The sequence below is a fragment of the Centrocercus urophasianus genome, unplaced genomic scaffold (assembly GCF_019232065.1).
Source record: "Centrocercus urophasianus isolate 14NV4802_14NV808 unplaced genomic scaffold, USGS_Curo_1.0 seq_24, whole genome shotgun sequence".
NCBI classification, from domain to species: Eukaryota; Metazoa; Chordata; class Aves; order Galliformes; family Phasianidae; genus Centrocercus; species Centrocercus urophasianus.
In genome coordinates, this window is record NW_024884800.1 from 5073547 (window position 1) to 5099027 (window position 25481).

Genomic DNA, 25481 nt, shown 5'->3' on the forward strand with positions numbered 1-25481 from the left:
CCTTTTCAGACTGTTTGCAACCCGGCTGCCAAAGAGGCTTTTTACAACAGGACTTCTGGCTTGCTCCTGCAGATCCTGATTTTCAAGTCACGCAGAGGACAACAGTGCTGCTGTTCCTGCCCCAGGACTGCCAGCCCTGGCCAAACAGCCCGGGAGCCCTGCACTAGCTGCAAGACCATGCATGCCCTAGGACTCGCCTGTCCTGCTCAGGGGGCGATGGCAGATGGCTGCTTCCTCTGCTCCTGTCGCATCTTCAGAGCCAGCATCGCCCGGCGGTACAGGTCTGGGGGAAGAAGGGAGTCAGGCACTGACCAGAGACTGAGCCTGGCAGCCTGGCCCTGTGCACATGGGCTCCCTGGCTGCATCCTACCCGAAGGCAGCAACCACAGCACCCACCTCCCCAGCATTTTGCCCTGCCTGTACCTGTGCCCCCTCACCAGACGCTAAATGCCCAAGTGCTCCCAAGCAGCTCAAAACCTGCTGCCAACAGAATGGGACCCCTTGATGCTTTTGGGCAAAGTCAATCCTGGGAAATACCAACCAAAGGTACTTGAGACCTCCTCCTGCTGCTGCTCCATGACAGGCTCCTGTGATTTGATTTTATTCTTGATTTTTTTCTTCTTTTTCTTTTTCATGCCCTGTGCTGGATAGAGAAATACAACATTTCAGGCATCACCTTTGGGCAAGGGTGCCGGTGTCACCAACCCAGCTGGGAGGACTGCTGCTGGCAGGTCTGCAGCCCTCCATCACCTCTGTGCATCGGACATGTCTCTCCTCATTCCCATCCAGACTGATGCCACCTGCTCTGTGCCCCAGCTGGCCTGCAAGCAGAGCTAAGGAACATCCCAGGGGCTGCTGGTCCAGCACAGCACTACATATAAGGATCCCCACAGTCCCTCTTGGGGTGGCTTTGGGGATCCTGAGATGCCTGAGTAGGTAGTGCCAGCAGCTCCCATAGCCTCCTCTCACCTGAGTGGGGGGCAGCCGTCCCAGCAGGCACAGGTTCCTCCTGCCCAACCCTATTGGGGGCCAGCAGCCCCCCAGCAGTGCTGGCTCGGCCATCAGCCCCTCCTGCTGCTCCTCCCTCTGGTTCTCCAGCTGGGTTCAGCTGCCCTGTGCCCTTCTTCCTCACCTTCACCTTCTTCTTCCTCTTCCCAGGGCCATTTGTGCTCACCTTCTGGACAGGGGAAAGAGGAGGAGAAGTGATGCGAGCTCCTCTATCTTCTTCTCCCTGCTGCAGCTGGGGGAATCTCACCTGGAGACTGGGGGAGAGGAGGTGGCGGGTGGGCTGTGGCTCCTTTATCTTCTCTGCACTGGAAGATTCATCTTCTCTTTGGGCCAGGGGGTCCCTGATGGGGTGAGAGCACAGCTAGGGTTAGGATGAACTCCATGCAGATAGGAGAACGGCACCCATGGAGCTGCACACCCACCTGCGCTCATGTGGGCGGCCGTGGGCTGCTCCAGGTCCGGGGTCAGGTGACGGGGAGCAGGCAGTGGGGAGCTGCAGGGAGTGCTCAGCAGCAGCACGCAGGAGCCAGCGCAGTCCTTGCAGCGTGCTGCGGGCTGGGCCCACAGCTGCACATGGCTCCTGGAGGTGGAGGGGTTCAGTCAGCCCCCCACAACCCTTGGATGCACGTGGAGGGGGTGTGGGCTTGGGGCAGCCCTGCACTCACGATGCGGCAGGGCGAGTGGTTCTCATTGACGAGCCGCTGCAGTGCCAGGCGTTCGATCAGCTCACAGGGCAGCAGGGCAGCCGCCACGTCCTGCTTGTTGGCCAGGCTGAGGCATAGGGAGAGGAGATCAGTCCTGGAGCCATCTCACTATGGGCTCCCCATCACTGCCGGGGTTCCCATTCCTCCCCACGACCCCAAACACTACAGCCTTACAGCAAGAGGGGCTTCCCGGAGACGTCGGGGTGACTCAGGACGCGGCTCAGAGCCTTGCGGGCCTCCTCCATCCGTGCCAGGTCACTGGAGTCCAACACGAAGAGCAGCCCGTCGGCTGCACCATAGTGGCTGCGCCAGGCACTGCGGCAGCGCTGAGCTCCAGGCAGCTCCATCAGTGTCACCTCAAATCTGTTCACCCGCAGACGGGTCTGGCCGGGCTGTGCTGCAGGCAGCACCTCGCTGGCCAGAGCTGTGTGTGGGGAGAGGGCTGTGGTGTGAGAGCATCCCTTCCATGCATGCATCCCGCTCCCTGGCCACATCCCCACACTGACTTGCGGGATCCCAAGGCACTGCCAACACTCTGTTCCCCAGAGCAGCAAGCTGATCTCTTTATTTTGTGGAACATGACTGGCACAGCCCAGCCGAGAGGGATTTGTGGGGCATTGCATCGCCTGCTGCAGCCCACAGGCACACTAGGCACAAGCAAGCACCGCGCTCCCCATGGGACCCTCCCCACAGAAGGCCATCCTCCCCACCTCTCATGATGTCCGTGATGACGGAGCTCTTCCCTGAGTTGTCCAGCCCCACGACGAGCAGGGTCACTTTCCTGGGGGCAACACCAAGTACTGAGCATCAGGGCTCCATCTGAGCCACTGTCCTCAGCCATAATGCTGGCTGCCAGCTCTGGGGCCTCTGGGCGAGGGAACAGCTTTACTTTAGCCAGGAGAGTGGCAGGATGGTGCCTGGGGAAAGGGTGAGGGCAGAGTTACCAGCACCAGCACCTAGAGCATCGTGGCTCTTTAACAGCAACTGTTTCCTGTCATATAGGGCTGGGCAATGGTACACACAGGGCAAAAACATTGTTACTTATATGGGAGCAGTTAATGATTTTTCTTAGCGCTTTTCCGCGTTGTAGCTAAACCACAGAGAGCAGGGACATTCTATCAGCTTTTGCCCAGACCCAAGAGATTTTTCCTGTTCCTCAACAGTCATGTTTGGTCTGCAGTAACACGCTCCATCTGAGCATTTCCTCTTTGGTTTACATGTCAACAACATGAGTCATTTTCACCTTAAACACAAGCAAGAGCCTGCGTAGGCAGTGAGCTCCACCTCCAGCATTGCAGCACCACATTGACACTGCTGGGATGGAACCATAAACCCCCACATTGCAAACATCACCCACCTGCAGTGCTCCTCCCAAGGGCATAAAATCCAGTTCCATGGCACTGCGTCCCTTGCCCTGCAACCTGGGGAGCCCCGGTGCAGCACCCCAGTGTCCCGCAGCTGAAGGCAGCATGGATTTACCTGACGGGCTCCTGCACGGCCTGCAGCCAGGTCCAGCAGTGTGAGAAGAGGTGGAACATGCTCTGCGCTGTGCTGTGGGCACCCGCAAACCCAGCGGCCCGGCGTGGCCCCGCGCTCCGTCCCTCCACTCACACCACAAACTCGCTCTTCTTGCATCTCCTTTGCGTAGCACCTGCTTAAACCTAATCTGGATTTACGTGATTTATTCCCTGCAGCCTCCCTAATCCACACAGGTCAGCCCAGGCTGCTGCATGCTGCTCTTCCATAATAGTTTGGAGGCTTGCAGAGCAGAATCAACACACAGCTGGGCAGTGCTTGTTTGGGAGCGGGGAGGTGGGGGAGCTGTGAGAAGCACTCAGTGTTCTGCTGGAGGTACCAGGCTGCTCTGCACACCCATGGCTGCTCCTGGCCCCGTGGATGCCTGTGCACCTCCATGAGAGTTGGTTGCCTGAAGCAGAATGGAGTCTGGGTGAGGATGGCACAGGGCTGGGCAATAGTGGCAGTGGGGAGGAAAAGAACCAAGCTTCAGCTCCTTGATCTGCAGCCCCGCAGTGCTTATCTGGCTCCTCGTGTTTCCTGTTGCTTCCCACAGCCATGGCTGGTTCTCTGCAGGCAGAGAGAGGCTGTACAGGGGGGTGTGAGCCATAGCAGCTCAGTGCAGAACATGGAATCCAGAGGGATGAGGACATGAGATCTGCCAAAAGCCATGCCAGGAAGTATAGGCTGCAGGATCCATGCTTCATTTCTTAGCACCAGCAGCCATACAGCAGCCATACCAAAGCGAGCGGGGAATGCAGAGGTGATGCCAAGCATCCCATAGCACTCACACATTGCATGTGTGAGCATGGCTTTCCCCAGAAAACCCTGCAGTGAGGCACAACACACTGAGGCATGAGGGTGGGGCAATGCCTGGCCCCAGGTCAATGGCCCATGTGGGCAGAGAGCTCTCAGGGTTAATGATTGACTGAGGAAGTTTCTGTAGTCACACTGTGGCCAGGCACAGCCAACAGCAGTATTCAGGGTGATGGTGTGCCTGCATGCTCCATCTCTCTGGCAGCACCCCAGCCTGGCTGAGGTGAGCAGGTGGCACCCAAGGCTGTCACAAACACCGATTAAATGAGCATTAGAATCTCATCTCTGGCTGCCAGCAAGCAGCCTGCCTCCTGACATCCACACCCTCACTGCCTCGCATGTGTGTTCACCACCCCCTCCTACATGCATGGGTGCAGCCCTGATCCACTTCCCAGGGCCAGCAGTGGCTATGCCCCTGTCCCCTGCTGTCCCTGAGCCTGGGGGTGCTGTGACTGCGTCCGTGGTCCCTCCAGTATCAGAGGCCCCTGCAAAAGCACGACATGTGGAAGCCCTTTGCAGAAGGAGCTGTGCCCATATCACATGGACACACCAGAGGTGGCAACCCCCATGGACCCAAGGCAGCTTGGAGGCCAACCACCTCCTGATGTGCACACCTCCAGGAAAACCTCAAAAATGCACCCCAGAGCCCAGTGAAACCTGTGGGTGCTGGGAGAGGGCTGAGCCCTGAGCAATGGGTTTTCTGCTCCACCTGGGACGTGCTGTGGCAGTGGCTCAGGTTACAGGGCTGGCAGCGTGCCCGCAGCAGGCGGCCCAGGGACACACGTGTCCCATCTCCCTGCACGTCCTACAGCACAGGGACACCCCTCAGCATTGCCAACAGGGGACCCTTGGGAGCCGTCCGAGTTTCCTTGGTGACTGTTGCCAGGTGAGAAACTCTAAGGCAGAATTTATCTTGGTGGAGAACGGGAGATGTTCCTCACTGGGGCTGTTACTGGACCCAGAGCCGGCACTGTGCTGGGCCAGGCACCTCGCTGAGAGCAGTGACAGTGGTGACAGCGGGGTCCCCGAGAGCAAGCTGTGCACAGGGTGCTGGGGCTGTGCGGCCTCTGGGATCACTGCCTGGAGGGCAGCACGTGGCGTGGGGCTATTTCTGCCCATTGGAGAGCAGCAGGCAAGGGAAGGAGGTGACACCACAGAGACCACGGAGAAGTGTGGAGGGAACACGAGCTGTGCTGTCATGGATCCTGTGAGTATGCACCGAGTGACTGCGGGCACATTGGGACAGTGCTGGGACCCTGGGGAGGTGCAGCATGGGGGAGCAGCAGTGACAGTGCTGGGGATGCCAGCACGCAGCAAGTGACAGCTTGCAGGGAAAGCACTGGGCAGTACTGATAAAAGCACAGAGCTAGGGTGGCTGTAATAAGGAAATAAGAGCCAGGACCCCAGGGTGCCAGCAGCAATGCCTGCAAGCTGTCCTGCTCTGCTAGGGACCACATCTCCTCAGAGCCTGCCCTGAAGGCACATCCACCGTGCAGGGCAGTGCCATGCAGCTCAGAGGAGAGACATGCTATGCTGCGAGCCCATCGGCCGATGGCAGCAACCCTCTTACAGCAGCAGGCCCACATGCAAAGGCCTGCATCGTCCCTTTAAATCCCAGCACAGCTCTGCTGGCTGACACTAAACCTGATCACACGGGCTTGCAAATCCCAGCAGCTAATTACACCCCAGTGCCCCACAGCCCGGCTGCAGCTGCAGGTAACTGCTGCCCACGCCAGGAAACCTGTTGTCGGTGAGCCAGGACCGTGCGGCGTTTGCTAACAGAGCGTGGTGAGCCGGTGGCTATTTTGGGCAGGGAGGCCATTTTTGTGGAGCACTCTCTGCCCCCCCCCAAATGGCCCAGCTGAGCCCCACGGCGAACGCGGAAGCGGGGAGGCTGCTTTCAGAGCAGGGAGATAAGCACCTTTCTGCACTGCACAAACAAAAGTCTGCCCCGAACAGGCTGGGGCATGGCGAACGCCAGCTGAACACTGGCTGCTCTGCTCAGTTTTCTTGTTCTTTCTACAAGGGGAAGCTGACAGCTCACTCCTGCACCACGCACAAAGCTGAGCATGTAGGTGGGCAGTGCCCCGTGCTGCTCCTGTCCCACTGTGGACATGGGGGAAAGGAGTTGAACACAGTGCATCCCTCCTGCCTGCCGTGCACCATGTGCCTGCTGGGACCGGGGGAATCACTCAATTAGAAGGAGCTCTTAGTCCTGGTTTTCTGTTTCAGCATCACCTGGTGGGACTGCAAATGGGGGGCCGTGCTTTCAAAATGTGCAAGTATCCAAAGCAGGCAGCTTTCACTTTCTTGTGGAAGCAATGCTCCCTCTGGTCCGTGCCTGCTCAGCTCCATGCAGTGCCCTGGCCTGCAGTCAGACCTGGGGCAGACCCCAGTTTTCTCCCTGCATGAGAGTGAGGCTGTGGGAGGAAAAAAAGCAGCAAAAGCGGTTGCATGAAACTGCAAAGCAAATGGAAAAAAAATGTTTCCTCAACCAGAAACTATTCACAGACTGACGGGGCAGAAAAAAAAATACAGCTGAATTATTGAGAACGCACTGCAGAATCCAAACAGTTTCAGAGGGGAAAGCAAGCCATTTGCAAAGCTATTTCCAAACTAAGTAAAAAGTTCCTGACTCCAAAACTCCTCCAAGCCCCAGCAGCTGCTGGCTCTGTGAGAGCAGGGAGCACACACAGGCTGCTGCTCCTTCTTGCAGCACACGGCTGGGAGATGCTGGGAAGCTGCATTCAGCACGTGGGGCTGCTGGGAGCCACGTACCCGATGCTCTGTGCAGCGCGGGATGGGGGTTTGTTCCTTTGCACAAAAGGAGGAGCACTACTGAGGTTGCTGATCCGGAAGGGCAGCGGTGGGGAGCAGCTGTCCTGCTGCTGTGCTCAGGGCTATATTTGGGAATCCAGCAGCTTGGCGTGTCCCAGCTTGGGAAGCAGTGTGTCCCGGGGTCCTAGTGCGATGGCAGAGAGGAGAGGAGAGGAGAGAAACCACACTGGGAGTATGTGAGCAGCTCTCCTGCATCTGGATGGGCTCTTTAAGGGTTCCTGCACGCTGCTCCCTGACAGCCCCAGCTTCTTCCTGCTCTCCTTTTAGAGGAGCAGAGCTGCTGGGCAGGCGTGTGTCAGGGAGCTGTGCCTATTTTCAGTGCTGGAGCCCTGCAGGAGGCTGCTCCCACCGCTATCTATAGCCTGGCTGCTGCACAAGTGCCCTCCCTCAGCCACGTGCAGGGAGCAGCTGCACAACCCCACATTTCACACGGCGGGTGGGCACTGTCGCTCCATCCCTGCGTTCACAGCGCATTGTGGGATTAATAAAATAATGAAATCCAGGATGAAGAACATAATGAGGTCAGGTTGTTCTCCTGGAGAAGGCACTGGAAAGAGGAAAGTGACATTTTCTAGGACTTGGGGGCATTGCCTCAGGCACCCCTGCGTGTTGGGAGAGGCAGTTGCAGAGGGCAAGGGCAGGGTGTGGCTGCAGCACCCCAGTGGCCCACTCCCAGGGTTGCAGAGGCATTAATGCAGGCACTGGGAGAGGCAGCAGCAGGTTGCCCTCTGCAGACACGCATCACTTTTATGGTCTGTTTACAGCGCTGAGCTCCACAGGTAGTGCAGCTCACAGGCTGACTCACGGTGTGCAGCAGCAAACACCCCTCTTCCTCCCCACACATGGGTCAGAGAATGGGATAATGATTGGTGTGGGGAGCGCCGTGAGGCTTTGTCCATCCGTTCCTCTCATGGTGCCGGTCTACAGACAGAGGATTGGCATTCTTGTCTTCTTAAACAATCGCTCTTAAATATTTCATCACGAAACAGGGAAGACAAAATTAAAAATATGATGACTCTGGGCCCAGGCATTGCTCAGCCAAGGGCTTGGTGACCTGCCAGGCTCCTAGGGGATGCTTTTAATTTGGATAAATGGAGGTTGCATAAATGATTTCAATTGCGCATCGCTCCTGCTGCAAACACTGAGGTGTGGGCGCAGTTGGCAGCGCCGCGCTGCACCATCACCCAATAATTTGTCACCCAATAACCCTGGCAGTGCTTTTGTCTCTGTAGAACGGGGGCAGATCTCACCTGTGGGGTCTGTGGGGTTTCACGCTTTGGGGTGTGCTATGAAGGGGGTTAGGATTAGGGCAGGCGATGGACATCCCTGCTGAGGGATGGATACCCAGTGCCTTTTACAAGCTACCAGAGGCTTCCTGGTCTGTCTGGTGAAGTTGGGAGAACTGGCCGACCTCAAGCGCTCTGTGCCTCATCATGTCTGTCCCAGCCAGCCGCTGTGTGCCCAGATTGAGTAATCTGGCAGGCAGTGCATGGCTGGGGAGCCAGCTTGTGCGCACCAGTGGCTGTCTGCTCACACAGTGGTACGCGGGGGGCAGGCAGAGCGCCGGCCCAGCATTGGCTGCTCCATGACCACCAATGTCAGGTAACCCAGCCAGCCTCATCCCTCTGAGTAGCACCCTGCTATCTGTGGACTTCACCGCCTCCCACTCGGATGCTTGCAGGAGCCACATCTCCTCCATCCAACCACCTACGGTCCCTCCCTGCCACCCATGGGGTGCCCCTGGCTGTAAGGCAGGGCTGCCCTCCTTCGTGGCACCTCTGCCTTTGGGGACCCCCCACGCTGCTGCATCCCGGGGCCTTGGTGGAGGGGGTGGGTCTGGTCGGGAGAGAGCCAAGATACTCAGAGCACACAGAGGGCTGGTGAGGATGGGGCTGCAGGGGGGAGGGGATTCTTAGAGGTGTACCCGGCAGCGTAACGGGGGGTCCCCAGGAGGAGGGTCCGCTACCCGAGAGTGTCCCTCCCACTCCCCGCCGGGGCGGGCCCGGGAGCGCAGCCGGCTCGGCCCGCCCCCCCACCACGGTGATCGGGGCACGGCGCGGAGGCAGCTGCCGCCCGTCGGGGCGCCGTGCGGGGTTCGGCGCTCCGCAGCCCCCCGCTCCCCTCCCGCAGCGCTCCTCTCCCTCCCCTGCAGCTCAGGATGGCGGCGCGGCGGGGCTGAGCGGCGCCGGGGCCGCGATGGACGGCCCGGGAGAGGGGCAGCCGCCCGCCCCCGCCCCGTCGAGGGCGAAGCTGCCGCTCGGCATAGTCTTCTCGACGGCGCTGTTCTGCGGGGAGAGCGCGGCGGCCGCCGTCCTCTGCTTCTCCTACAGCCACTCCGACGACCGCTTCTGGCTGGCGCTCACCATCTTCTTCGTGCTCTGCCCCTCCGTCCTGGTGCAGCTCACCCTCATCTTCGTGCATCGCGACCTCAGCCGCGACCGACCGCTCGTCCTGCTCATGCACTTGCTGCAGCTGGGGCCCATCATCAGGTGAGCGCGGCGGGGACCCGGGCACGGCTCTGCACTGCACGACTCTGCACGGCACGGCTCGGTTCGGTTCGGCTCCCCGGCAGGGCAGGGCAGGAGCGCTGCGCACCGCTGTCAGCAGCGCTTTCCGCAGCGCAGCTCCTGCGCGTCCTGCTCCCCTCCCCGCTGCCCGCAGGACCCCCCCGGGCTCTCTTAGCCTGTTGCGTGCCTGCTGCCAAATGTGCTCTTCACACGGCTGCTTTGTGGAGTCAGCATTCCTCTCACTGTGGTTGCATTGTTGGGGGCTGAGATGCAAATCTATGCTGGAGTGGCTGAAGGGGTCTGGGGTCTAGGGATGTTGGGCTGTGGGTGCAGAGGAGAGGGACTGGGGGCTGCCACACCCCAGTGGGGACAGAAGGACGAAGGTGGATGTTGCACAAGCCGAAGAGGTGCTGTTCTCACTCCTGGGGAATGCTGCCGTGCCTCCCTGGCTGCTGTCATTGCTGTGCATGGGGGGAATGTCATGCCGGTCCCACAGCTCACCTAGCGCCTGGCCCAGAGGGCAGCTATGCTGGGGAGCACCAGCACTGCAGCATTGCCCCATCGGATCATGCTGGTTTACAGTGGCTGGCCCATTGCACTGAGCACTGCCACCAGCAGCTGCTGGGATAGGGTTTGGTGCTTGCAAGGGTCATGCTGAGCTGCTGGGGGATGCTGTGCCAGCTCTGGGGCTGCAGAGCGAGCTCAGCCTGCTGGGGAAGGCTGGTGGGGCACTGTGTGCATCGATTGCTTTTGGAGCCAGGTGCTGTGGTGAAATCATTTTCCCATTAGCTTGGAATAGGCCGTGAGCACTGATCTGGCAAAAGAATCAGTTCCCAAACCTCATTCCATTTGGGTTTGAAGCAGAGCAGTGGCTGTTTTCCCCATCAGCGCTTACAGACAATTACCTCCCGCTGGCCCTTGAGCCAGCCCAGCCCACAGGGAACCATGGCTGTGCCTGGTCCGTGTGCACTGCTGGTGAGACAGCGAGGCCAGCAGGGCCGGAGAAGCTGGTGGGAATGGAGGGGCTGGATGAAAGCTGCTGTGCTGAATGGTATCAGGAGGCAGCAGGAGGCAGTGGAGGAGGCCGCCCTCTCTGGAGCTGCAGGGTGCTGAGGGGACGCGCTCCGGAAGCCATGTTATCTGCTCCATCAGACATTGGCTTCCACCCCACTCTCTGCTTCCTGCTGCTCCAACTGAGGAGGAAGCGTGGAAGGTTTTTGAGATCAAACACAACAGCAGAACATTTCTCATGCTGTTGTGGGGTGCTCAACAGTGGGAAAACAGAGCCTGGGGTGCTTACGCCCTTCCTTTAGCTGCCAATGGAGCTACTGCTCTTATACCAGCTACCCTGCACCACCCTTGCTGCTGGCCCCGCGCTGGACCCAAGCTCTGGAGTGGATGGGGACGCACTGGGGTGACAGTGGCCATTTGCCCACTTTTGCCCAGGTGTGTGGAGGCCCTGGTGGTGTACTGCTGGTCGGGGCAGGAAGAGGAGCCCTACGTCACCATCACGCGCAAGCGGCGGCTGCGCAAGGGCTATGAAGTGGAGCTGGAGCAGGAGGTGGGCCACTCGGTGCGCCGGCTGGCCACCCACCGCAACGCCTTCAAACGCATGGCCGTCATCCAGGCCTTCCTGGGCTCCACCCCACAGCTCACCCTGCAGCTCTACATCAGCATCTTGGAGAAGTATGTCCCCATTGCACGAGGTAAGGGATGGGCTGTGTGCTGGGCACAAAAGCTCTGCTGTGGATGTGCGGGGCATGGTGGCATCTCAGGGATGTGGTGGAACCTCGGGGGTTTGGTGGAACATCAGGGCATGGTGGTATCTTGAGGGTATGGGAGAATGTCCTCAACTGCACACAGTGGTGTGGTATCCAGATGGGTCTCTACAGATACGCCCCATCCGGCCCTGCCACCCCTTGCCTTCCCTGAACAGCCCATAGAATTTAGGTACCTGCCCATCCCCTGGTTTGCTTTGCCAATGCTTTCCAGCCCACTGCAAAGCTGCAGAAGGTTGGGAGGAGCTGTCTGGGACTGAGATGCTCCCAGGTGCTTGCTTGCTCCATGGAGCCATGTAACCACATGATGCCCTGCCCACATAAACACTGTTCCTTTGCACAGGGGCAGCATTTCTTGCTGCTTCACACCCAGGTACAAACCCAGCTGGGAAAAGAGGAAGATACTGATTAGCAGAGTGAGGAAATCCCCGTGCTGCTCCCAGCATTATCTGACCCGCTGACCTCTCCTCCCACAGCCATCCTCATGGGCATCTGCCTGGTGTCGGTCACCTACGGGGCACTTGTCTGCAATGTCCTGGCCATCCAGGTCAAGTACGACGACTACAAGGTGCAGCTGCGCCCGCTGGCCTTCCTCTGCATCGTGCTGTGGCGCAGCCTGGAGATCTCCACTCGTGTGGCTGTACTGGTGCTCTTCAGCACCGTCTTCAAGCACTGGATCATCCCCATTGCCTTGGCCAACCTGCTGGTGGTCTTCTTCCAGCCCTGGGTGCAGTTCTGGCGCAGTGGCACGCGGCTGCCCGACAACATTGAGAAGAACTTCAGCCGGGTGGGCACAGTGGTGGTGCTGTTTGCCTTCACCCTGCTCTACGCCAGCATCAACATGTTCTGCTGGTCGGCTGTGCAGCTCAAGTTGGCCGACCGGGACCTCATTGACAAGTCACAGAACTGGGGCCGTTTGGCTGTGTACTACGTGGCCCGGCTGCTGGAGAACACGGCGCTGGTCGTTCTCTGGTACTTCTTTAAGACTGATGTCTATGAGAACATCTGTACATTGCTGCTGGTGGTGCAGCTGCTGCTCGGCTACTGCCTGGCCATCTACTTCATGCTCCTCTTCTTCCAGTACTTGCATCCGTGCCGCCAGCTCTTCCGACACAACGTTGCTGATTTCCTCCACTGTGTCTGCTGCCGGCGGTCCCTGGACGGTGCAGAGCTCCTGGAGGCACCACATGAACCTGGTGTGAGGCACAGCATCGTCTGAAGCACAGCCTGGGAGTATGGACAAGGAGCTGTGGTGGCGTGAGCCATGCTGAGGGCTCCATGGTGCTGTAGTGGCTGCAGGTGCTGGTGCCCTGCACTGAGCCCCATGGTGTCAGGATACAGAGCATGCCAATTACCCGGAACACACACACAGGGGACCTATGGGGTGTGCAGACCCCAATGGAGCACACAGCAATTGGAAGCTTTGTCCCCACGCTGCTGTGACCCCAGGGATGCTGCTCTGGGTTTGTTTTGAGCAGTAAAGAAACTTTGCTGTGGCTCTGCATCTGGGTGCTGGCAGGCAGCAGTGACTCACATGGGTGGGGACTGCCAGGATGGGGCCAAACAGCACGCATGCACGTTGCCCACGTAAACTTCACTCGTACTGCACCTGGGCAGGGGACCAAACTATGTCCCTGAGCTGGGGGCTGCAGTGCAGGCTCAGCAGCACAGCCCAATCTCTCCCAGCTGCTGCAGGCTTGCACTTGTCCTGCGATGGAGCCGATAAGGGGCAGCGAGGCTGTGGGTCTCTTCCTGCTGCTCCACCAGCACAGCTCTGGCTGTCAGCAGGCAGCGACCCCAGTTGTGACACAGCGTGATCCTGCCCAACCTGTTCCTTTGGCCACCAGGTGCCAACTGCCGTGCTGGTATGAGGTGTGGGTGCTGCAGTGCTGGACATCGCAGTGCTCACGATCCTGCTGCAGTGTGACCCCCCAGCAGCAATTTATAGGGCTGTCACTGCTGAGGGTGCTCAGCATCACTGGGTGCACAGCTGAAACACGCTGCACTGGCATGCTGAGCCCTGGCTGGCTCCTGGCACCAGCACAGTGGCACTGCTGTGCTCTGGGATGTGTCCCATCTTCTGCAATTCCTCTCGTGAAAAGTCATCAGGAGAGGCCAGGGAGGGTCGTGTTTGCCAAGCAGAGTCCTCTTCAATCCCCTGCCAGCAGGAAGTTCCTGCCTTAAAAAAGCACTCCTTAAAAAAGCTCCGTCCCCAAATGCTACAGGGGAGGGGAGAAGCAGGGCCGTGCCCCCACGTCCCTCTCTCTGCTGTGCCAGCTCCATGTGAGACCCCTTGGGACCCCTCACAAGGCTCCCCAGTACCTCATCAGGGCCGCGGCTCCGGGCTCAGCCGGCGTTCCTGGAAGGAGCCTTTGAAACCGTGCGGCATTTCCTCCAAGACACCGTGGGGGAAAATCCCTGCAGCGCCGTTGCCAGGCCCGGGGCCGCTCCTGGGGCTGTTGTCTCCATAAAACGCGGGCGGGCGGCAGCAGGCTGCATTCGCTGCGGGTGGACGGAGACATCGCAATATGGGCAACTGGCTGGTCAACCACTGGTTCTCGGCCACCGTCCTTGTGAGTGCACGGGGCTCAGGCTGCTGGGGGGCTGGAGGAGCTGGGGGGAAACTGGGAGCTGTCCTGGCTCTGCCATCCACGGAGGAACAAAGAACTCCTCCATGTGAGTGATGGGCACAGTGCCGAGTGGTGGCTGTAGATCTCATGTAATGACTCCTAGGCTGAAAGGAAAGGTGGCCCCCAGTGCTCAGGGGTTATTTCTGCCTTGTATGCCTCTTCCCCCTCACAACCCAAATGTCCAAAATCCCCAACTGCTCACAGTGAGGTAGAGAAGCAGTGCATCCCTCCCTGCGGCATCCAAAACCAATGGATGGAGAGTGCAAAACTTGAAACTGCCGCTGCTCCACTCTACTGCTGTGGGCAGGGAGGCTCCCACTTGGGTTTTCTCCTCTCATGGAGCTGCTTAGTGCTGGAGGAGCTGCAGCACCCACAGCACTGCTGCAACAGCAGCAGGCTGAAACGTCTGGGAAACGGGGGAGGTGGGGACAGGTGCAGGAAATTGGGATATTTGCATATTTTAAATTGTTAAAGAAAAATAGAACTCAGGGCAGAGTGGTTTTGGGAGCTCTGCAAAATATGCAGCTCCCATGCAGCGCAGAGCAGTGCAGGGAAGCACGGCTCTGCTGCAGGGCTGGCAGCATGGTGAGGACTGGCAGCTGCATCCCTGCAGCATTTCCTCCTCCCAGACCTTTCTGGCTCGGTATCTGCCCCAGGCCCTTCTCTTTCTCAGCGGCAGATATTTCCTTTATCTTCCTTTCCTCATTCCTTGTGCATGCAGAAGGATGGCATTGATGGGACAGTTATTTTGCAACACTCCTTCCCACCCTTGTTCCCGTGTCCCATCTCACCCGTGATGCCTCAGGAGTAAGGGAGTGGAATGGGATGCACTGCGCTGATGCCCTCTATCCGTGCCTGCAGCCATGTGCTGCAGGGTGAGAGGTCCTGTGGCTGGAGTTCCTCACAATCCTTGGTTCCCCTGCAGGCGGCCTGGCTGGGCATCAACATCTTCCTCTTCACATACTACTTTCTGTTCTTCGACCGGGACGAGCGGTACTTCTACACAAGGGCCATCCTCGGGGTAAGGTGCTCCCAGCAGCACCCTGCCTGCCCTGGAGCCCTCCTGGCTGGGCTGCAGCAAGGCAGCGGCTGCAGCACCCCAGAGGCGTTCCTTGTCCTGTCCTCTTCCAGTTCACTTCTGCTCCATCCTAATCCCTTCCTTGATCTCTGTTCCCATCCCAGCATCACTCCATACCAATACCCATCCCACAGCCCCAGCCCAGATCGCTTGATCCCCGCTCAGTGTTGCTTGCCCCATCCCATCCTGGGGCACTCAGCCTGCAGGCAGCTGCACCTTGTCCCTGACACAGCAATAATCACCCATCCCTGTCTCCATCTCCTCAGTCTGCCTTGGCGTGGGCCCGGGCATCGGCCAAGTGCCTCAACTTCAACAGCATGCTGATCCTGCTGCCCGTCTGCCGCAATCTGCTCTCCTTCTTGCGCGGGAGCTGCTCGGTGAGTGCCCATGGGCAGTCCCACAGAATGTCTGTCCCCATCCCTGCTTCCGTCCCCATCCCAACCCTGCCACCTCTCCTTGCAGTGCTGCAGGAGGACGCTGCGCAAGCAGCTGGACCACAACCTCACCTTCCACAAGTTGGTGGCCTATGCGCTGGCCCTGTTCACAGGTAGCACTCTGCTGCTCACCCTCTGTCCCCCCTGAGCCCTGTGGGGTGACAGTGGGTGACCGCCTGTTCCCCTGCACAGCTGTGCATACCATTGCCCATCTCTTCAACTTGGAGCGCTACAACTACAGCCAGCAAGCCAACGATGGCAGCCTGCCTGCTGTCCTTTCCAAGATGCACCTGCAGGACAGCAACAAGTGGCTGAACCCCATCCATTCCAACCAGACGGTGAGCGTGGGTCCACCGCTGCCAACCCCTTGCCCTGTGCCTACCCTGACCCCATCCTCCTGCCACCTCTGCAGACCGTCGAGTATGTGGCCTTCACCACCATCCCAGGGCTGACCGGGGTCATCATCACTCTGGCGCTCATCCTCATGGTCACATCTTCCACTGAGTTCATCCGCAGGAACTACTTTGAGGTCTTTTGGTACACACACCACCTCTTCATCATCTACTTCATCGGCCTTGTCATCCACGGTGTCGCGTAAGGCTTTTCCTGCAGGCTCCCAGAGCTGCAGAACAAGGGGCAATGGTGACAAACAGCCACTGTGGTGGCCGCATCTGCTCCAGGATGACCTGGATGCAGTCCTCGATGGGAGGGGGCCCCATCCTTACACTGCCTCCCTGCAGCGGGTTGGTGCGTGGGCAGACGGAGGAGAGCATGAAGGAGGTGCACCCACAGCGCTGTGCTGAGTTCCTGGTGCACAAGCCCAAGGAGTGCAGGCAGGAGTGCTGCAAGGAGCCCGAGTTTGGTAGCATCCCCGCAGAGGTAGGGATGGGAGTGGGGCTGCAGAAACCCCAGGCCCTAGCATACTCCGTTAGGAGGAGCAGATGGCCTGGGAGGCTCCAACCCCTTGCTCCCCTCCACCCCACAGTCCTGGAAGTGGGTTTTGGCTCCCATCATCCTCTACATCTTTGAGAGGATCCTGCGCATCTGGCGCGCGCGCCAGAAGGTGGTCGTCACCAAGGTAGGTGGTGAAGTGGTTGCACGGAGGAGGGCAGGGGCTGCTGCCACACAGGCAGCAGGGCCATGTGGGGCACTGAACCCTGCTGCCGGCCTCACAGGTGGTCATGCACCCTGCTAAAGTGCTGGAGCTGCACATGCAGAAGAAGGGCTTCCGCATGGAAGTGGGACAGTACATCTTTGTCAACTGCCCCGCTGTGTCCCTGCTGGAGTGGCACCCCTTCACCCTCACCTCAGCACCTGAGGAGGACTTCTTCTCCATCCACATCCGGGCGGCTGGGGACTGGACGGAGCGCATCATTGACACTTTCCAGCAGCAGAAGCTGGAAATTCCCAGGTAGCCTGGGGAGAACACCAATGGGGCCCCCCAGGGGTTGAGGAGGCCATGCTTCTTACCCAGGCCCTCCCTTGGCCAGGATCGAAGTGGACGGCCCCTTTGGCACAGCCAGCGAAGATGTGTTCCTGTATGAGGTGGCCATGCTGGTGGGAGCAGGCATCGGCGTTACCCCCTTTGCCTCTATCCTGAAGTCCATCTGGTATAGGTTCCAGCAGAATGACCAGACTCTCAAGACCAAGAAGGTACTGAGAGCCCTGTGGGACCAGCTGACCCCACACACGGTTTCTCCGTGTTCAGAAGCACTTGGCTTCCTTATGCTTGATATCACATCCTTCTCTTGCTCCATCTCGAGTAACACTTCTTCCCCATGCTACTGCATCCCAGATCTACTTCTACTGGCTCTGCCGAGACACGGGTGCCTTCGCCTGGTTCAATGACCTGCTTGCCTCACTGGAGCAAAAGATGGCTGAGTCTGGCAAGGCAGACTTCCTCACCTACCGGCTCTTCCTCACCGGCTGGGACACCAGCATTGTGAGTTGGCTGTGGGTGGGCATGGCTGCAGGGGGCTGGTGGTGGCTGTGGTACTCATTCTCTCTGCTCTGCCCAGGCCAACAACGCAGCACTCAACTTTGACACAGTCACGGACTCAGTGACGGGCCTGAGGCAAAAAACCATATTTGGGAGGCCCAGGTGGGACACTGAATTCTCAGCGGTGGCCACAGCCCACCCCAGGTGAGATATGGGGGCCTTGGGGTGTCGATACCAGGAGGCATCGCCTGGTCCTCAACACCCACAGCCCCTCGCTGCATGCAGGTCGGTGGTTGGTGTGTTCCTGTGTGGTCCGGAGGCACTGGCAAAGGTCTTGCAGAGATCCTGTCACCAGCACTCCAGCTTGGACCCCAGAAAGGTCAAATTCTACTTCAACAAGGAGAACTTTTAAGCGGGAGCCAGGATGGGACCATGGGCAGCAGAGAATAACCAGCCTGCTGCTCTCACTTCCCTTTTTGAAGCAACTCTGCCTGGAATGAGCATCAGCTGAAAAGCTTTGCATGAGAACCAGGCAAGACAGCTAGATCATCCTTCATAAGAAGAAACTCTGGGTTCACAGACTGCTGCCTCCTTGACCCTACAAAGGGTCCCTGCGAGGGGAAATGAGCCCAGCTCTCAGCACAGCCCCCCATGAGACACGCATTGGGATGGACCGGAGCAGCACGCAGGTGCAGACCAGCAGGAGGCAAGGGGAGCCCAGCAGGCTGGGCAATATGGTGGGGTCAGACGTGACACCAGGGCACTAAGGGCCAAACACACCCCTCCCGATTTAAGTGTCCCTCTCCATAAAATAGTAAATTAAACTTGTTTTTCCTTGCAATAAAAGCCATGGGTGGTGTCTCAATCTGTGCAAGTGTGAAGGAAGCCCGCTGTTTGCCCCCCGTTACTGGGCTGCAATAAAAAGGCAATAAACCCTCGGAGGTGAAGTGTAGGGTGGTGGAGATGGCTGTCCACCAGCCTTCTCCCTCTACAGAGGCTCACAAGCACCAAAGAGCCATGTCTGCACCAACCACCAGGCACAAACCAGCACACAGGCAGACTTCAAGTGCAAAGATAACTAATTCTGCTCAAGCATATGCACAAGGAGAAAAACACCCTCCCAGGGCAGGCAGGTGTGGTAAGCGATACAGCAATTGGATACAGAGCCCTTCTGCTCTTGTCAACAGGGATAGAAAGCTGAGCTCCCTGTCATGCCCTAGAGGAGGGCACAGCCAGACTGACCTGCATGATGGGGCACCCACTGTTTCCTGGCCCACGGGCTGCTGTTACCAGCCAGACACCTTCCATGGGCAGCTCACCCTGTTTGGTAGCCAGCACATTCCAGCTGAAAGGTGCTAAGAGTACCCATGGTGCTTAATGGTCCCCCAGAGCGTCCTTAGCCCCAACACTTGCTGCCCAAGCCTGATAGCCCATCTGTCTCCCCAGATGACAATTTTAGCTTCCTGCATGTGACTGCCTCCTTCCATGTGCTGCCCCTGCTCAGCTCACCATCCCAAGGTGCTTTCTAATGGATTCCTAGTAAACAAGAAATCCCAGCAGTTGCTCCTGCCCCTGTATTGCTGGGAAAATGAGAGGTTCAGCCCAGGACAGAGATAGGCGAGGCTGTTCCCAGCAGTCCTCCTGTCTATGAGGGACCATACAAGGCAATCTGAGACACGGCTTTACTCAAACCCTCCTCCCACTTTATTTCAAACATCATAAAATATACACACAGAAAAAGGAATGAATTGGGAGGGAAAACCTTGGGTGGCAAGGAGGAACCTCTCCCTAAACGCAGCATCAACTCAGACAACAGGAAATGGCTGCCATGGAGCACCTTCTCTGCCCATCACACACCTGCCAGGCCTGTGAGAAGGGGAGGGAAGTGAGCATTAGCAGGGCCGCCCTGCACTGAACAGCACTCTGATTCACCGCAGGGGAGCAGGTTTAGGCTTAAGGACATCACCTGTCAGGGTGCCCCCGTGGATTTCTGGATTTGCTCCTTTAGAATAAGGATGCTTTGCCGTTGCTCTGGGGGCAGCATGGCGATCTGGTCTGCTGTCAGCTGCAGAACCTGCATGATCAGGGCCGCCTGAGGAGAGAAGGGAGAGTCAGAATTGCTCTCTGCCAGCATAGCCATGGGTTACCACAGAGAAGAAAGAGGTGCTGGATGGATTAAGTTTCCTCTGCAGCAGGACCATGGAGCTGCCCAAGCCCTGAGCAGAGCAGGGTACAATAACCTCCTGCTCCAAATGCAACAGGAAAGAAAACAAGTTCTCTGAAGCATGGTTATCTTCTGTCATGGTAAGGCACACAGAAAGCACTACCACTACTCTCATTATCTAACCCCTTCCCACCCCTTCACTCACCTTCTCATGATCCTGGGGGGTGACCTGGCTCTGTCCAGGACTAAAGCCTCCGGGCTGACCAGCTCCCTGGACCCCTGCCCCAGGAATGCCCCCTCCTTGCATGCCAGCCCCTGCCATGTTAGGAACCTATGGGTACAAGAGAGAGGATAAGGACTGAGAGGTTCCTGGACTCAGCCATAGACACAGGAACATAAAGCAGTCTTTTTACTTCCAGGACACACTGCTCTGCAGGAGGTCTTCCACCTCCAACAGTCACATGCATACCTCTCACCCAGCCCTGCCCACAAGACACCATCAGTGCACAGTCAGTCACACAGAGCTGTACCTGGCGGGGCCCCTGTGGACCGCTGGCTCCCATATTAAGTGGTCCGGGACCCTGTATGCCACCTGGCATCGGGCCGCGTGGGTTGGGACCAGGCCCTCGAGGCTCCAGGCCTCGGGATTCCATGACCCTGGCCTCCATGGCCCTGGCTTCAAGCACTCGTGGCTCCAGGACCCGTGGCTCCATGCCCCTTGGCTCCAGGCCCCTCGCCTCCATCACCCGGGGCTCCAGCCCTCGTGGTTCCAATCCTCGCGGCTCCAGCCCTCGGGGATCTCTTCCAACTGCAGAGGAACAACAAGGCAAGCTGTAGAAGGGAGCAGTGCCATGGAGTTATGGGATTGAGCCCACTGCCTTCTCTGCTGGGAAGCTGACAAATGCCAAGATGTAGGGCTGGGGAAAAGGAGACATGCCTGGAAGAAGCCCCTCACTCTGTGGGACTGTTCCTCATGCCTTAGGTTCATTTCTCTGCCCAAACCCCCTTTTAAGTCTTGAGTTGAGTCAGTGAGCTCCACTCTGCCCCTCTGTCTGCATGCTTTAAGCCACCCGTTATTTCATGCCCCCTCTCTCACCTCGAGCATCCATCAAGGGCCCCCGCGGCTCTCCCATCAGTGGTCGGGGTTCTCCCATGGGTCCACCCCTCATCTCATGGGGGGGGCCACGGCTATCGTGGCCAGGCATATGATGCATAGGGGCTCCTTGGTGGGGTGGCCCAAGGTAACCTCTGATGCAGAGAGACGAGGAGAGCAAAGCAGAAGGAGGAGAAAAAGCAAGAGAGTAAATCAGACACTGGCTTGGCACGGTCTGGGCAGAGCGTTGGGATTGCCCCCAAAGCCGGCCGCTGGCAAGGCTTGCACAGGGATGGATGCTGTCAGTCCCATGTCACAGGGCTGCTGATAGCACCCTGGGGATGCCCCATCCCTGGGGAAGGGGACTGGTCCCCATGGCTGGCAGCACACAGGCCTCCAACCAGGCAGCAGTGACTCCCGGAAGGCTCGTGCCATCCCTGTCCTTAGTGAGGTCACCCCTGGGCAGGGAACAGTGCAAGGGGCTCCTCTCCTTCCCTCTCCCCTCACCTGGGCTCCACATCTCCAGTGACTGAGAGCAGGGTCCCTCCACGAGGGTCATTCGGGGCATCTCCCAAAAGGCCTCGGGGCGGCGGGCCACTAGCAGGTAGAGGTCCACGCTGCATAGGGGCCCTCGGGTCTGGCATGGGCACTGCCAGGGAGACATACAAGAACTTGTGAGGACCTGCACAACCAGTGCTGCGCTGAGACCGTCCCCCAGCCCCCTCAGGGCTGGGACGTGCACTGCCTCTCTGCTTCCCAACACAGGCAAGTGGGCTGTGCTGATTGCTGAGGGAGCAGTCCCTGGGATAAGGCCAGAGAGCACAGAAGCCCCTTCCCTGGATGCTCATTACATCACTCTCTTTCCCCCTCTGGTTTTCTCTCAGGCTTCTTACAACACCAGGTGCTCAGAGTGCGGGTGCCCCTTGGCAATCCTAAGAGCATGGGCCAATGTGAGACCAGGTGCAAGGCAAGACCAGGAAAGCTCCTGTCAGAGAAGTGCCTAAGTGGGCTGGATCCTAATTGAAGACCCTCTCCAAACAGGCACTCGTTTCCACTGGCGACTCTCTGCACGGCATTATCTTGCTCTCCTCTCCTGCCCCCAGAGGAAATCCTGCCTCCTCCTAACCCTGCCAGGCTACACGGAGTGATTCCAGTCCCCGGCCCTGAGCACAGTGTGGTGACAGCTGCTCTCACACACTGCACAACGAGCTCCAGGACAGCCTGGAGCAGGCAAGCGCCGCGATACCTTGAACGCGTTCGATAGACGCAGGCCTGGCAGGTCCCACGGGCGAGAGCTGCAGGGTCCCTGGGCAAGCAGCAGAAAAAGAGGGAGAAGAGCAGACACGTAAATAGTGTATGCACACATGCACACAGCCTTGGGGACGGTGCTGTCTTGGCCTGTAGGATCACCTCTGCTCCCTGGCATCCCCCAGGACACCTGTTGAGAAGATGCTGCCAGTCTGGCTGTATCAGCAACTTCCACCAACACCACGTCTGCCACCACAGGTATGGAAGGCAGCTCGGCACAAAGTGCCAGGCTGGGCGCAGCGCCTTCTTTTCTCACTCTGTGAACATGCAGGGAGCAGAGTGAACCTTGCCGCAGGAAGTCCTGCCAAGAGAACTGGCACACTGCTGCAGCCCACAACAAGTCAGCTCCTGTCCCTGCCTGTAGCTGCCTTGGGCACTCCCCAGCACTGGTTTTCAGTCTGCTCTTCAAAACCTTTTGGGTATCAGTGAAACTGCCAAGAACTGCAGGATTGCTCTTGGGACGATGGTGCTCACTCTGAGAATAATGACAGTCAGCTGCCTTTAGGACACTTAAGACTGGAAGAACTCAGAACAGGTTTGCCACTCTGCTGACACAAGACCTGAGATACAAATCTAGGCGACGGAGATGTCAGAGCCCTGCATGTCTGGAAGAACAGGAATGCCTCACTTTGGTTGCCCTAAGCACGGGGCAGCCGCTCAGTGCTGAATGGTAAGGAATCCAGTTCCAGGGCTGGGCTGTACAGACCGTGCCTGCAGAGGGAGTGAGGGCCAAGCAACTGCCCGTTGCAGAATTCCCTGCCAAGCCTCGTACTCACTATCACAAGCAAAAGCGAAGACCCAGCTCCCTCTGCTGGGCACGGCACAGAAAGACACAGGCAGACACTACAGCAGCATAGCTGCTTCCCAGCATCCAGGCAGCAATGAAGCAGGGCAGGGACTGGAGAAGAGCAAGCTCTGCCTGCCTGCACAAGCATAGGGACAGACAGGGGCTCATAGACAGATAGAAAACACAGGCACATCCCGCCCAGTGGAATGGCAGCTCTCCTGGCTTCCAGGATGCATCTGCACAACACAGTGTAGAACAAACTGGAAGCAAACTGGTGCCTAGGCTGGAGTCCTGGATGCAGGAGAGCTGTTATCACAGCCTTGCACCTAAGCAAACAAACTCAGGCGTGTCTCAGTGCTATAGGAGCTGCCATGTCACCAGATGCAGCAGCAACAAGGCTGCACATAGCAGGCAGAGGTGTGAGGCAGCTCGCTGCGCAACATTGTTCAGAACCCATAGCCTGGGCTCCTGCTGGAGCAAGGTTCACGTGATACATGGCATGAACTTAACCTCTGATGTACCTTGTCCACGCTCCAATGGCACGGGCCCTCCTCCAGGCATGCCGACCTGCGGCTGCAACCCACCTGATGGGGAAAAAGCAGAGGTAAGACACATTCGTTGTTGTCCCTATACAACCAACTCATTCCTTTGGACCCAAATAACTACCCCCTCCCAGCTCCTAGGGCAACATCTGGAGATTTATTTTCTTGCTGTTGGTTGCCCATGGAGGTAAGCCAACTTTCTGAACTGCCACTGACAGCAGTCACAACCACTGCATGGAGTACAAGTGCCCTCATGGGGCCCAGCCCTATGGTTAGGGGAAGATACAGTAGGGCTGTCTGCAGGACCCACATGCCCAGGGCAGCCTGGACACTGCTCAGTCAAAACCCACACACTCACCTCCTGGAGCCATGGGGCCAGGGCCAGGGCCCTGCACGGCAGCTGCCATCTGTCCTGGGGCTGGCACTCCTCCCTGCATAGGCGGCTGCATCAGAGGGGGAGCGCCATTTACATGCATGCCACCCTGTCCAGGAGAGAAACCAGGCCTCAGCAAAGTCAGCCCAGCTAGGAAACCTGGGCTGGTAATGCCACTGCTCCCCAGCATGGTACATGTGCCCCAATGGCTCTTACTATGGGTTGTGGCTGGGATGATGGAGTATTCTGTGGGTTCATCTGGGCATTAGGCCCTGGCCCGGGTCCTGGTCCTGGCCCAGGTCCTGGCACAGCCTGCTGGTTGCCTGGGATCAGAGGAGGAACGCTAGTCTGACGATGCAGGATTTTCTAGAAGCAGAAGAAGGAGAAAGAAGTTATCTTCCACTCTCCACAACAGGCTGCTGCCAACGTCCTACCAGCCCCAGTCAAGACAGTGAAGGACAAACCAGTGCAATCTCTGGATCGACGATCCTCATTACCACCTGGGCCTGTAGCAGAGCATAAGCCAGCTGGGGGTTCTGCAGCAGCATGTTCCTGGCTTCCTGGGGGCTGTTTTGGACACACAGCTGAGAATACACATAGAGATCAGCACTCTAGCAAGGCATGATATGGCCTATCAGGGCACAGGCAGCTGTAGTAGAAGGTGCTCATGCACAGAGCAGGGAGCATAGCTCCCTTCTTCACTCACCTTCATCTGTTTCATCAACTCAAACATCTGCTCGGGCGGCAGACTCGCCACTGCACGGCTGATGGACTCAGGGGCATCCTCAGGATTGACAGGGTCCCCATAGGGTGACTCTATGATAGGTGCACCTGTGCCCAAGCCTGCAACAGAGTTTGTGACACAAGCTGCAACCTCAGAAGGCAGTGTGAGCTAGTGTTTAGAACTGGCTGCTCATAAGAAGGGTAATGCCATGCCATTAATGGAAGGCAGCAAAAGCAAGGAGATCTGGAAGGAGAAAACAACCTTAGCCCACATCCCCTCTGCAAAGCTGTTTGCTGGGTCACTTGGAGCAGGCCAGCTCTGCCAGCCTCACAGAGCCAGGTACGTACTGCAATGCCAAGAAGGCCAGGCCCAGTACAGCATCAGCGTTCTCTGGCACAGAATTCAGACTCACTCTTCAGCTCCTCCTTGTTCTTCTCGCTGGCTGCATTGTCAACACGGAGGGCCCTCCCACTGAACTCCCGTCCATTCAGGTTCCGCATGGCACTGAGGGCCGTCTCCTGGTCCTGGTACTCACAGAAGCCATATCCCTTTGGCTTTCCTGTCTCCCTGTCATACACCAACCTGCACAGCAAGAGGAGAGCCATCACCACTGAGGGCAGCCTGCAGCTGGGAGTGAGTAAACATCCCCGCAGAGCTCCTCAATAGAGAAGCTCTCAACCCATAGCTCTCAACAGAGCACAGTTAGGATGCAGTGATGCAGCTGGTCTGGCCGTGGATACAGTATGCTCACGTTCACGCCGCAATGCTCGGGCTCTATCCCCAGCTCTCAACACGGAGCACGGCCCTCACGCACCCCCAGCACACGGCAGTGCTGCCGGTCCCGCGCGGGCCCAGGCCTCGCTCCCCCCTATCCGTTTGAAGGCCGCTCCGCCGCACACGGAGGGGGAGCAGAGGGGACGACAGAACCGCTCTCACCTGAAGCTGACCACGGGTCCGACCTCGGAGAAAATGTCCTTCAGCTGCTCCTCCGTGGCCTCGTACGGGATGTTCCCCACTGCGGGAGAGAGACGGCGGCGCTCAGCCCGCGGAGCGGAGGGCGGGAAGCCGCAGAGCCGCAACTCGGGCAGCCCGGCCCACTGCCGCCCCCCGCCTCGCGGCCCTCACCGAAAACCGAGCGCAGGGAGCGGTCCACGGCCGGGTCGCGCACCGACAGCCCCGCCATGCTGCCCGGCGCTTCCGGTCGCCGCGCGCCGCTTCCGGTCGCCGCGCGGCACCGCGCCCC

At 58.5% G+C, this 25481-nt stretch overlaps 4 protein-coding genes across 11 annotated transcripts; 2 read left to right on the top strand and 2 right to left on the bottom strand.

The window, feature by feature from the left end:
• Positions 1-206: 206 nt before the first annotated feature.
• Positions 207-3250, bottom strand: ARL13A (ADP ribosylation factor like GTPase 13A). Its single transcript, XM_042825371.1, has 9 exons — positions 3192-3250; positions 2423-2493; positions 1887-2136; positions 1674-1779; positions 1431-1588; positions 1256-1349; positions 970-1177; positions 551-643; positions 207-283 (listed from the first exon to the last, which is right to left on the bottom strand). The coding sequence occupies exons 1-9, from the start codon at positions 3248-3250 to the stop codon at positions 207-209; spliced, it is 1116 nt and encodes a 371-aa protein (XP_042681305.1).
• Positions 3251-7013: 3763 nt separating this feature from the next.
• On the top strand, positions 7014-12670 carry XKRX (XK related X-linked). The gene is made up of 4 exons (XM_042825372.1): positions 7014-7053; positions 9034-9370; positions 10835-11094; positions 11643-12670. Exons 1-4 carry the CDS (start codon positions 7014-7016, stop codon positions 12383-12385), a joined length of 1380 nt encoding a protein of 459 aa, XP_042681306.1. The 3' UTR covers positions 12386-12670.
• Positions 12671-13597: 927 nt separating this feature from the next.
• On the top strand, positions 13598-18079 carry NOX1 (NADPH oxidase 1). 5 transcript variants are annotated; one of them, XM_042825245.1, is made up of 13 exons: positions 13598-13739; positions 14722-14817; positions 15141-15251; positions 15337-15421; positions 15501-15646; positions 15721-15902; positions 16049-16187; positions 16294-16386; positions 16484-16719; positions 16799-16961; positions 17104-17250; positions 17327-17451; positions 17533-18079. In XM_042825245.1, exons 1-13 carry the CDS (start codon positions 13695-13697, stop codon positions 17657-17659), a joined length of 1695 nt encoding a protein of 564 aa, XP_042681179.1. In that variant the 5' UTR covers positions 13598-13694; the 3' UTR covers positions 17660-18079. The 5 variants fall into 5 exon arrangements, with proteins under 5 accessions (XP_042681179.1, XP_042681176.1, XP_042681177.1 ...); XM_042825244.1 differs by lacking the exon at positions 13598-13739 and having other exon boundaries at positions 13767-14817; XM_042825242.1 differs by having other exon boundaries at positions 15141-15421; positions 15501-15902.
• An 849-nt stretch (positions 18080-18928) lies between these two features.
• On the bottom strand, positions 18929-25438 carry CSTF2 (cleavage stimulation factor subunit 2). 4 transcript variants are annotated; one of them, XM_042825432.1, is made up of 15 exons: positions 25364-25438; positions 25175-25253; positions 24651-24820; positions 24221-24357; positions 23979-24098; positions 23731-23880; positions 23500-23623; positions 23121-23183; positions 21751-21810; positions 21012-21153; positions 20508-20659; positions 19942-20219; positions 19617-19742; positions 19214-19339; positions 18929-19113 (listed from the first exon to the last, which is right to left on the bottom strand). In XM_042825432.1, exons 1-14 carry the CDS (start codon positions 25419-25421, stop codon positions 19217-19219), a joined length of 1782 nt encoding a protein of 593 aa, XP_042681366.1. In that variant the 5' UTR covers positions 25422-25438; the 3' UTR covers positions 18929-19113; positions 19214-19216. The 4 variants fall into 4 exon arrangements, with proteins under 4 accessions (XP_042681366.1, XP_042681367.1, XP_042681368.1 ...); XM_042825433.1 differs by lacking the exon at positions 21751-21810; XM_042825434.1 differs by lacking the exons at positions 25175-25253; positions 25364-25438 and having other exon boundaries at positions 24586-24676.
• Positions 25439-25481: the final 43 nt, after the last annotated feature.